This window comes from Leguminivora glycinivorella, chromosome 24, assembly GCF_023078275.1.
Source record: "Leguminivora glycinivorella isolate SPB_JAAS2020 chromosome 24, LegGlyc_1.1, whole genome shotgun sequence".
Lineage (NCBI taxonomy): Eukaryota > Metazoa > Arthropoda > Insecta > Lepidoptera > Tortricidae > Leguminivora > Leguminivora glycinivorella.
The window spans coordinates 7,821,476-7,834,093 of NC_062994.1; the positions used below are offsets into that span (position 1 = coordinate 7,821,476).

The following is a 12,618-nucleotide window of genomic DNA, read 5'->3' on the forward strand; positions in this document are numbered from 1 at the left end:
AAGTAGCAATTAGCAATAAGTACACGTTAAGCCACAAATGGCATGTAAAATCCGCCTACTTGAAATAATTTTATGTATAAATGTTAAAAGGTATTTATTTCATTATTAATGACTAAAAAGTATAAAATAAATTAATAGTTTAAAAAACACTATAAAACACGCTTTTATAAATGCACGTAAAAGCCAAAAATAAATTATGGATCGTTCAAGTTGTCTCTATTTGTGAGCTGAAGTTTAAAAACTATGTGCTTTTAATTATAATATTTGATTGTAAAAGCGTGGGGCGCTGGAACAGGAAAGACTTTCTTGTAAACAAATACTAATTCGAACTTCCTGGCGAATGAAGTTGCATAAGAACATAACGTTTACATATGCCGCCTAAGGGTTACCAAAGAGAACCAAAGATATCTCGTCCACGAACAAGAACTCTGCATCCTGTCACTGTAGACACTTTCCCCTTTTGTACTTTGATTACCGGAAAAAGCGGCGTTCTAAGTGTCGGTGACTGTCGACTCTCCTCGCTACTAGCGCATATTTTGTCTGAGTTCGACAAACTGGTACCTACTTTGAACACTGACTTTTAATTGATTTGACTGTTTAATGTAGAACCTACTAGTCATGCTGCAACTCCAGTTAGCGCGTCAATCTGTGTAACCTCCTTCCCGTAACATAGCATAATTTGATTTATCAGCAAGTTATACTTATATATTCTGTGGTTATACAAAAAGTCTTTCCTGTTCCAGCGCCCCACGCTTTTACAATCAAATATTATAATTAAAAGCACATAGTTTTTAAACTTCAGCTCACAAATAGAGACAACTTGAACGATCCATAATTTATTTTTGGCTTTTACGTGCATTTATAAAAGCGTGTTTTATAGTGTTTTTTAAACTATTAATTTATTTAGTTTAGAAAATTACTTAAAATACTCTACGATGCATGTCTGTATGAAGCTTAAACGTCTGTGTTTATTGAATTATAACAGGAAATACTTGTGTTTATATCTCTGTCATATTGTGCTTGTTTCGAGGGATGGCGGCATGAATACAATTACAATTATGAATGACTGTTATTTTAATTACAAACTCAATAATAGGTAACAATAACTTATCCATTTACTATCAAAACGCGAGGGGCTTGCGAACAAAATCCCACGATTTTTTATGTAACGTATTAAACAGTAATTACGACGTTATATGTATTACTGAGACCTGGCTAAACGAATGCTTTTTTGATTCGGAATACTTTGATGACCGCTTCGAGGTATATAGGTGTGATCGTGATCCGATTGCCAGCGAGCACTCGCGGGGCGGTGGAGTCCTGGTGGCGGTGCGGCGTGGGCTGTGCCCGGCCGCGCGGCCGGCCTGGTGCGCCCCGCCGCCGGCCGACGAGCTGTGGGTAAGTGTGCCGTTGCGCGGTCGAGACTAGGGCTCCCGGTCGTGACCGTGTATCGTGAACACGTAGCCGTACGCACGTTGCCGTGATACACGGCAACGGATTTCTGGTTCGTTCGTCACGTGAAAATAAATCACGTGAAATTAGGGTACGTACGTTCGTAGATCCGTCCGTACGTACGTACGAATTCACGTGACACGCCCGTTCGGTCCGCCAGCGGCGTTTCATGAGAGAAGATAAGATCGGATGCAGTCTCTATAAGTTATGAATAAAAATGTAGGTATCGTGAGGTTATATCTTAATTACTTTTGAATTAAAATTTATATTCAATACTGCGGTTTTTCAAATATTAATATGTAAGTAATAAATAAATATAACTAAATAAACGATCCGGGGTTTCCGATAGGCTTAATTTAGAAGTGGTTATAAAAATACCAACGATATGGGTAGGTAACCTTTTGTAAGGGTAACTGCTAGATTTGGTAACCGTTTCAGATAAAGTTTCCTTCCAGTCATTTGAGTTTTTTACTCTATCTAAAGGTTTTCAACAGTTATAATTCTAAATTCGACTTATTATTAAATAACCACTGTTAGCATTGTCTCTACGCTACAACCGACGCTTCGAGTACAAATTCAAAAAATGCTTATACTTTCACTAAAATATTACTTTTATGTTTATTAAAATGGCACTATACCATGACTATACCTTATCCTTTGTTAAGCTTATCTGTTGAGTGGTTGTGGTTGAAAAATACCATGCGTTAACGTGGTAATATGGGCTTAACCGTGCACCGTGATACCCTTGAATCTGCTTATTATGTGTCTGCAATGTTCGTTGACAAAAACTCTCTAGTTACCCTCTGATTAATAAGATTTAATAGGAAGATAAGTATCCACGGTACCATTCAATTATTGATGCAAGGAGTAAGAAATTTGTCAATTTAGTATAAAAATTAAGAATGTGACGATAGGATGACATCCACGGAAACGTAATTTTAACACATACCTAGTTAATAATTATGTTATACATTTTACGCGAACTTACTTAACTGTTATAGCCACTATTTAATTAGGTAATTAGTGTAATTACGTTATATAGTAATAAGATTGATGGTAGTAAAAAAAAGTCTACTTTAAGAGGGTTCAAGGCGCAGGATTATCATTTTATTAAGATGTAAACACTGTTTTATGACTGATATATTGTTTCAAAAATAATAAATAGGCACTGCTTAATAAAGTGAGCTTCGTTATACTATTTACATGCAATAACTTTAAAATTATTTTTTCATGGTATTTAAACTTAGACCTTTGCTGCTTTCATTTACTTATTATGGATTACACCTATTTAAAAAATTGACTTACTCGTTTGATGTCGTAACAGTAACAGCAGATTTCAAATGAACTGACGTCAAATGCCTCGCGATAGATCCTGTAGTACCATGACGACACGGAAACTCATTGTTTGTCCGATCCTTGCAGAGACTACATAAAGTTGAATCTCCGACTCTGGTGGCATATCTCCACACCAAACTTTTCTTCGTTGTTAAGAGTTTCAAACATTAACAGTAACAATACAAAAAATTAACAAAACAACAAGACAATAACTTTTAAATTCACCGCTAAAGTAAAATGTCAAGGCCTTCAAGTGTTGATCAACTGGGATCTTACAAGTGACTAATTGAAATAAACTAAAATTCTAAACTGCCCCATCCAGATTAAATAAAAATCCTAAAATGTAAAAATAACACATCGCTCACTTCACTCAGCTTCACGTACAAAAGGCTGCTCGTAAATTTTACTGTCTTTATTACCACGTGGTGGAACTGCGCTTATTATTTGCAAAATACCACCACAGTAAGATAGCTGAGCTCGTTCGTCAAACAATACAGTGCTATAAAGGAATATACTATCTAAAAGTATTATTTAATGTACCGAAACTGATAAGAACTGCAGCTGTCATTTTTTTTGTCTTAGCCGTGGCCCCGCGCACATGTGTGCATATTTTTTGCCTGGAGTATAATAGTCATCATAAACTTGCTCTTTTGTTCACCTACACTCCTGTTTGTCTTGTTTACATTTAAGATTACGTTATATGCTTACATAAGAGCAAGCTTAAATATTAATTAATTAAAGCCACTTGGTAGGTTTTCATTTTCATACATAATAAATGAAAGAATAAATGTGAAAACCTTAAGAATAACATAATAATGCTTGACCAGAAATATATGGCTAAGCGTCGTGTTGCTGAATTTCATCAGAACTATTGTCCCGGATCCGTAAGTTCACATTTTTGACACATTTGTTTTGAAGTACATATGTTGCTATGTGGCTAAGGCGTATCGTTTGCCAAATCTAACGATTAATTTCGAATTGGTTGAATCGATTAGGCCCTATGGACAAGGAGGCGCTTAAACAAATATACGATTTCTATCAACTTACTGAAATGTCATTTGAATCGAAATTACACTCTGCCACAGCACTAGTTTAAAAATAAAAATTAATGATAAATGGTTTAATAAGTAAATCTTGCGTTATAAATTAATATCGTAAAATACTTACTAACGAAGATCCGCAAAAATGTAACATGTTTTAGATTATGTTTAAAGTAAGGGAAATATTATTTTTCTACTCGTCGATTGTAATCTGTCAATTAGGACACCACAGACTAAACTATAAGTGCTAACTTTTCAGTGTTGGATACTCTATGGCAGTTCCGACTCAACTATAATAATATATGTACTTAATCTCATTATAGTTGACTTTAAGTTAACTGTAATAATTTCAAAAATAGAACATCATACAATTTATATACTAATTTGCGATACCTGGCAAATTTTTCTGCATCTGAAATACATTTTTTATTTGTGGCGTTATCGGCCAATCAGAGACGGTTGTTACAAACAATTGGTTACTAGGTAATTCGATGTTGATACAACGGTGAACGACGCTATTAACATTAATTTAAACTTGCATGAATGATGATATTTCCGTCCATTGATGATGAAGATGATGACTCGTAGAAAAAGTATTGTATACAATAGTGATATAATTAAGTTTTTCACTCTCGTACCGTACTGTTAGGCCACTCAGCAAAGCTTCGTGGCCTAAACATGGTACTCGACTGAAAAGCTTTGTATTATATCGCGATTGTATAAAATACTATTTTAAGTACTTGATTTTTTTAACCATTATTACAGGATTTTACGTTTTGTGGACGCTGTCATGTGTGAAAAAGAGGTTCTTACACTTCTTACAGCTCTGGGACAATAGTTACTCCATACTATACTAAACTGTCACCACATACAGTTTTAAGTTAGTGTCAAGTATTTGAGGATTCTGACGGCACATGTCAAAAATAAACAATATTAAGACGTAACGTAACACAGGTTGACATTTACCATACAGGTATATAGATAGTGTAAGGCATCGGACAGTTTGCTAGTTTTAATTTCAATAAAATCGGAAACAGAATAACGCCGTAAATCACTTAATCTTCTCTTATAAAATAAACTCCCGGGGAGCCGCGTCTGTCTGTGTGTTCGTGATAAACTCAAAAACTGAACGGGTTTTCATATGGTTTTCACTTATGAATAGAGTAATTCTTGAGGAAAGTTCAGGTATATAATTTGTTAAAGTTTTGTTTGAATTGGTTGAAATATGACGATATTTTCTAATCGAGTTGGACAAAATCCCGCTGGCTGAGAGCTTTAATCGAAAACGCTGCCGAAACCGTTTGAGCTATATCAAAATAATGTATTGGAAAATTGTGTCTCTCTAATAGGTCTACAAAAAAGTCCGCGATGGCATATGTCTATCTTTTACGGATAACTTATTATAACAATTTTTATCATAATCCCCGTGCGTAGCCGGGGAGGGCCGCTAGTTATATGTATTGTATAAAAATCGAAGCAAAACATAAATATAAGTTTAATTCATATGTAAAAAAAATTTCGTCTAGTATTAAGTATAGGTATTAAGTGATAATTCAATAATAGTCATGATTTGGTTTTCTCCCGGGCGAGTTAAATCTACAAAACGTACGATAAGTACTCTGCACACGAACTTAGTTCGGGCGGCGGCGTGTCACGGCCCGCGGCGTGTCACGTGAATCCGGGCGCTAAGGCAAGTACGTACGTACGTGCGTACGAGGTACGTACCTTGCCGTGTTCGTGAAATTCGTGATCTTAGTACCGCCGGTGTTAAGATCACGTAGCTACGGTTCGGCGTGAATCACGTGTATCCAGAGCCCTAGTCGAGACCCCAGCTCGCGCCCGCTGAACCGCTTAACGGCCAATACCGCTAGCGCTTCTGAAGAAATATCTCATCTTTACATAGCATGTACTTACATTCCGCACGGTTCCCGCCATCAGAACTTACTGTCATCGTTCTATGACAGAACTAGCGATATTATACATTCCAATCCTAATGACATTTTTTTGATACTGGGCGACTTTAATGTCACTCGGGCCCAATGGTATTATGACAAGGACTCTGCTTGTATGAACTTATCTGCATGTAACGACATCTTAGTCTCATTAACTAGCGATTTCATGAGTTTATCCTTATTATCACAGTACAATGCTGAATTTAATACTAATAATCGAATATTAGATCTAGTTTTTTGTAGTGAAAACTGTCATGTTATGGATTGTTTGAACCCACTTGTGCCACAAGATGATCATCATAAGGCACTTTGTATCGATCTACCAACATGTATTCCTGCACCTTTAAAAAATAATTCGTCTTTAAAAAAAATGTTTTTTAAAGCTGATTTTGATAATATTCGATTAGGACTCAAATCTATAGACTGGGATTCAAATTTTGGTTCTATGAATGACGTGGAGACAAGGGTCTCATATTTTTACAAAATTCTCAATGAATTAATTGATAAGTATGTACCTTCGCAAAATCTCATAGACAGCCATAAGTATCCACCTTGGTATAACCGCCCTCTCATAAAGCTGAGTAACGAAAAACGTAAGTATCATAAAAAATGGAAGACTTACGGTAACCTAAAAGACTATCACATTTTTTCAAAACTTAGGTCAAGACTTAAAAAGATGGAACATGACTGTTATTTATCCTATAATATGAAAGCGGAAGCAATAATAACTGAAAACCCTAAATATTTTTGGACATACGTAAAGTCAAAAAAGAATACAGGTGGTTATCCGCAAAAAATGATTTATAACGATCAAACTTTCACTGATGGTTTTGAAATATGTGACACATTTAATAAACATTTTCAGTCAGTTTTTGTGACTCCTACTCCTAATTGTATTAATCAGGAATCTAGCGAGTCATTCCAAATTTCTAAAATAGACATAAATACCATCACTTTGACCGATGATATGATACTAAAAGAATTACGTAATGTTAACATCAACAAGGGAGCCGGCCCCGACGGGATCCACCCATTGCTAATTTCACGATGTGCTGATGAGCTTCTGAAACCCATATCCTGTATATATTATTTATCTATTAATACGGGTGTCTTTCCCAGCATTTGGAAAAAGGCTCTGATCACACCTATACCTAAAAATGCTCAAAAAGAGCACATAACCCAATATAGACCAATTTCTAAGTTATGTACCCTTGGCAAAATACTTGAAAAAATGGTTACTCACCAACTTTCATATGTCGTGCGTCATCACATAATTGAAAATCAGCATGGATTTATAAGGTCTCGTAGTGTAGAAACTCATTTATTAACTCTTACTGATTATTTACTTCAAGTCATGGACGCTAATGGTCAAGTTGATGTTATCTACACAGATTTCTCAAAGGCCTTTGACAAAATCAGCCATGATATCTTGCTCAAGAAGCTTTACAGGCTCGGTGTGCATGGTAGTTTGTTAAGGTGGATTGAATCATACATCCGAAATCGTAGCCAAGCTGTATGTATGAAGGGTTATTGCTCTAGTTACCTAAAAATTCCATCTGGCGTCCCACAAGGATCCCATCTCGGACCTGTCCTTTTTTCTCTTTATATTAACGATATAGGAGACACCTTTAAGTATAGTCATCATCTATTGTACGCAGACGATACTAAATTATACAGAACTATTAAATGCATTGATGACTGTCACAAATTACAATCTGACTTAGATGCTTTATCCTTGTATTGTTCGACTAATCAACTGTTTCTTAATCCAGAAAAGTGTAATGTGATAACATATTCTAGAAAGAAGTCTCCTATTCTACACAACTACACGCTCTGTGGGAATCTCCTAAATCGTGTCAATCAGATCCGTGATCTAGGTATTATTATTGACGACCGTTTGACCTTTACATCACATATTGATAGTGTAATAAAAAGAGCGTTTAGAAATCTAGGATTTATAAATAGAATAACGAAACCATTCAAAAAAATTATTACCCTTAAAATCCTTTATTTCTCTTTTGTTAGATCTGTCCTGGACTTCGGATGTGTAATCTGGAACCCTTATTATAAACACCACATCGATCGTATTGAAAAAGTGCAGAGAAAATTTGTTAAAATATTGAATTATCGACTCAATCGTCCCAACAACCATTATGCCCACTCTTTGACACACTTTAATATTACAAGTCTTGCAAACCGACGTAAGCTGTTCGATGTATCTTTTCTCTTCAAAATTATTAATAACGAAGTTGATTGCCCTTTGTTACTTTCAAAACTAAACTTTATCACTAAAGCCAGACTTCCCGCTCGCCCCAACCGTAATCTTCATATGTTCGTACCACCCATCCTTCGAAAGAACTACACTAGAAATAGTTTTATTCCCCGTGCTATGTACCTCTACAATAAAGAGTTTAATGACACAGACCTCTTTAACACAACTCTTCGAGGCTTAAAAAACAGAGTTAAAAATAAGTTCACAGGTGTCGACTGTTAGTTTTATTTTTTATTTGTACCAGTAACACGCTTAGCTTAGTTTAAATAGTTTAATCATTATGTATTTCCAGCATGGAGGTAAACGTCTTAGTGCTTGACATACCTACATAAAATGATAAAAAAGGTCAGCGTTAGGACGTCCTTCCTCTCTTTCCTTTATCCGTAATATCCGTATACATTAAGTTAGATAAGTTACCAACTCAGGTCCGTTGCAACAAAAGTATGTATTTATAATTCTACAACGATTTCGGCACTGTTTTGTCTATTTTCATATGTAATACAACTCAATGTAACTCTTCTGTAATGACTGTTTGTGCCAAAATAAAGAGAAAAAAAAAAAAAAATAATGAACCGACACCAGAGATTGGTGAACCTAATCTTTTCGAATTCAGTGCTTTTTAGAAAAGCTATTGTGATTTCTCATTAAGTAAGTACCGATTTTAGTTTGGTTAGTAACATTTTGTGGTCAATGAGAAAAAATATGCTTATTCTGATAATGGACTTTTATTTATCAGTTCATACATATGTACGAGTTCGTAGGGAGAGCCAAAGATAACTAAATGTTATCAAGTGGTCGAGTGTAATGTATTGTATTAGCGACAGCCGCAGCCGCAGCTGGAGCCGCAGCCGCAGCCGGAGTTGCCCTGCACGCTGGTGATGGCCACGTTCCCGCAGGTGCCACAGCTGTAGTCCACGCAGCCAGAACCTTGGGTGTCGTACTGGCCAGAGAACTCCACGGCGCTCAGGAAGGGCATTTCTCCGTAGACGTCCAAGTTTCCATCCAGGCTGAGGTCGGAGGAGACGTAGATGCCGGAGGGGGAGATGGGGCCGACGCTGGTGACGACGAAGTCGCCGCCGCTGGTGGGGATGTTGATGGAGCTAGCGTAGACGTTACCGGAGCTTCCAGAGCCGCCGCATGAGCAGCCACAGCCAGAGCCGCCGTATCTGCCGGAGCGGCCGGTCCCGCAGCAACCCTTCTGACCGGCGATGGCCTGCAATAAAATGAATCACAAATAAGTTATTAAATCGGTTAATAGAATCAAACGGTGAGAATATTATTTGATTGTTGACGCTTATATTGAGTTAGATAGGTAATACGTTTTTTCGCAAAAAAATCATTTTTGGCACAAGCTTTCATCGCCGACTGTACTTTTCTTTCAACAGTTATCTACTGCTCTCTGAGACGTTTCTAAATATTGTACTTTTTACTCGATGGGGATACGACATTTGATCTCAGATTTCCTATGGCTACCTTTCTGCTCCATCATCAGATCAGTACAGCTCCATGATACCATAATATTGCATTGTCACAACATTTACATAATTTTGTGTGCAAAATTTCAGCACAATCGCTTAGAGATATCTGCTAGAAAATTAAGTCACAGGATTTCACCCGTACATATGTACATACCTACATAGCTGGTTACATTGCAAGTTAAATAACAGCTTGTAAAATAGCTGATTATTTTCAGCAATTAAGAAATGAAAAAATGATTTATCGCCTCAACTGCATCAATTCAATACAATTCAATCATTTATTCATAAATTATAATTTACACGTCACATCATCATATTACAATTTGCATTTCTATTATATTTATAGTTCATATTGGTAAAAATAATAATAGTAGGTAGTAGGTACTTAATCTAGTATTAAATAGTACTAACCATAGTTTTATAATTTGCTGTTCATATCACAAAGTCTGTAGGTATTTTACATGCATGTTTTTTTTTTAAGTTAAATTTCGAGTATGAATGTTCTGTCTATTCGTTGTAATAGGTTAGTAGGTTCAGCTATTATTTACTTTTTTACTTGCCCAAGTAATCGTGCAAAGTATAGTACGCTTCGGAGATTAAGAGGGATTTTAATTTTGACACGAACAAGCTGTTACTTTTAGCGGTCTTGATGTCCTCGGGCACTTTATTATATATTTTAGGACCGATAAAGTTGAGGCACTTTTTAGCCTTAGACAATCGGGTTCGAGGCGCACGGAGCTCCTGGCATCACGATTTGACATAATATTAATAACGAAAAACTCATTTTATTAATTGTTTCTTTCTTAATGCAAATAGGTAAAGCTTGAGGGCTGATCTTTTCACTTGTATTACCAACTAAAGTCACCAGAGAAATTTAAGAAAGTAAAAAACGCCAACACTGTGACCATAACATTATATTAAGCTAATATCATTTAGGGTAATGCTTTATGCAATACGTTTTACGTTAGGTGTGATTAAAAAATATAAAATATGTATTATATGTCGAAATATTAAATAAAATTAACTATCTAGTTACTTACCTGAATCAGGACAGCAAAAGCAAAGATGACCACAACTTTGGACGCCATTTCGACTTGTTCTTAGTGGAAGTTTTCACTAGAATGATTCTTTGAATTACGAACCTGGTTTTTAAACGCTTCCTTATCACTCATTTGCCTTCGATTTTATGTTTTAACAAAGGAACAATTAATACATTATTCGATTAAACACGTGTGCAGCATTATCAGGAGCCATTGTCCCTGTAGTTCTAATAGAAAAAAAAACATGATATTATATCCATGTGTTCGTTTTATCAGTTTTTTCTAACATTCCTTTGTAATATTTTCATATAAAAGCTGGACTAGCTACATGAGCACCTACAGTTTCAAGTAAGTTTGAAAGCTAAGCAACAGCGCCATGTCTCCCTACACCGTGCTCGTCCTCTGTCTGCAGCTCTGCCTGATCCAGGTAAATATCATAATTTAGTTTTAAATTGTCATTTATTTGCTTGTTTTATAAATTGACTTTAAATATTTTTTCATCCTCAAGAATATGTTTAAAATACCAATATGCGATGTTTCTCAATAGAAACATCGCTTCACAGTTAGTATTCCAAAAATATGCACTAAGCGTTTCGTTCAACATTTCTTTTGCGAACCGCCAAGGAGTGGAATGCCCTGCCTGAGTCTGTGTTTCCGCATGAGTACAATCCAAGTCTCTTTAAAGCAAGAGTAAATAGGTATTTCATAAGTAAGCGTGCTCCACCATAGACCGCATCATCACTTACCATCAGGTGTGATCGTGGTCAAACGTCTATCTATTCATACAAAAAAAAAGAAGTATGATCGGCCTAGCATCCACTTCGGCAGTTTTAAAGGGGTATTTTGTAATGTCTTGCTTACCAAAGCCGTTGCTTGATAATCGCTTTTGACTGATTCGTAATATAGATATGCCTTTTCGAAGAAGCAACTTCTCCTTGAAGGATTATTCATTTTAAGATATAAAGCGCATATTTTCTTTTCAACTGTACCTTCATAAAACTAATATAATAAGTGAGTATTAAAGTTTAAATTCAAATGGACTTTCGCGATAACGGAACAGGTGAACATGTTGAATTAGGAACGGGTTACCCTTTTGTTTAAGCACTACCACTAAAGGGTAAACCCTAAAAGTAATGCTTAGTAAAATTAATGGGTTAGCCATCGTTAGGCATATTAGGGAAACGGCTGAGCCGTGTATATTTAGCTTTTATATTATGAAGAAGTAACTTCGGTTCCATTCCATCAGGTAATTTATTTCTATGAAGAATTTGATAACCACTCGTTAGCAAGAAAAATATTTGTCAATAATAATTTTAATACTTTAATTTCACATCTTTTCTAAAGACAATAAATACTCTACGACTTGATGCATGCATGCTTAAAATTGCAAACGTAACTGCCCCGAATAATCTCTACTCCGAGACCACGGGGACAGTCTGATATTACGAATAAACGAATAACTTAGAATACAATTCAACCGAAACTATTTAATTTCAGTCCGTGTTAAGCCAGAGCCGCGGCTGTTGCGGCTCCGGCTCCGGTTCTTACGGCATCAGCAGCGGCTCCTACGGCGGCGGCTGCGGCTCGTACGGTGGGCAGGGCTGCGGGCAGGTGGGCGTGAACGGCCCCATCCAAGCGTGCGGCACCACCTGCGTCGACGGCTGCGTGCCCGTGCTCGGCTCCGTCTGCTTCAGCGGCTGCGCGCCCGCCTGCGGCTCCGTCTCCATCTGCGGACAGTGCTGCGGATGCGGATGCAACTAAACTCTTTACTCGCAACAATTAGTATCCCATTCATTTGAACCCCTGACTTGGAATAAAGCATTCGATAATAATTTTAGTTATTTTTACTACGCAGAGTACCATTCCTACAGAAAACAGGATACCTAATACCTACTTCAGGATCGATAGTATTTTTTGGCCATTTTTTTCAAAGTTTTTTTGTAACATGTATATTTTTTACGCGATCCATACTCAGAATCGCGAGGTCTTTCCTGATAGGACGACCGGTTTGGCGCAGTCGGTAGTGACCCTGCCTGCTACGCCGCGGTC

The 12,618-nt window shown here is 36.7% G+C and overlaps 2 protein-coding genes across 3 annotated transcripts in view; one reads left to right on the forward strand and one right to left on the reverse strand.

Annotated features, from left to right (window-relative positions):
• Nucleotides 1–10,693, reverse strand: part of LOC125238566 (chorion class high-cysteine HCB protein 12-like) — a 38,248-nt gene extending 27,555 nt beyond the window's left edge. Inside the window, exons 1-2 of one of the 2 annotated variants that reach the window (XM_048145906.1) lie at nt 10,570–10,674; nt 8,758–9,264 (exon numbers count right to left, since the gene is read on the reverse strand). In XM_048145906.1, coding sequence (XP_048001863.1) covers nt 8,866–9,264; nt 10,570–10,617 — 447 coding nt within the window. In that variant the 5' untranslated portion in view covers nt 10,618–10,674 and the 3' untranslated portion in view covers nt 8,758–8,865. Of the gene's footprint in view, nt 1–8,757; nt 9,265–10,569 lie in introns of those variants that run through there. The other variant, XM_048145905.1, reaches the window with a different exon arrangement.
• A 183-nt stretch (nt 10,694–10,876) lies between these two features.
• LOC125238569 (chorion class high-cysteine HCA protein 12-like) lies at nt 10,877–12,401 on the forward strand. The gene is made up of 2 exons (XM_048145909.1): nt 10,877–10,996; nt 12,067–12,401. Exons 1-2 carry the CDS (start codon nt 10,946–10,948, stop codon nt 12,328–12,330), a joined length of 315 nt encoding a protein of 104 aa, XP_048001866.1. The 5' UTR covers nt 10,877–10,945; the 3' UTR covers nt 12,331–12,401.
• Nucleotides 12,402–12,618: the final 217 nt, after the last annotated feature.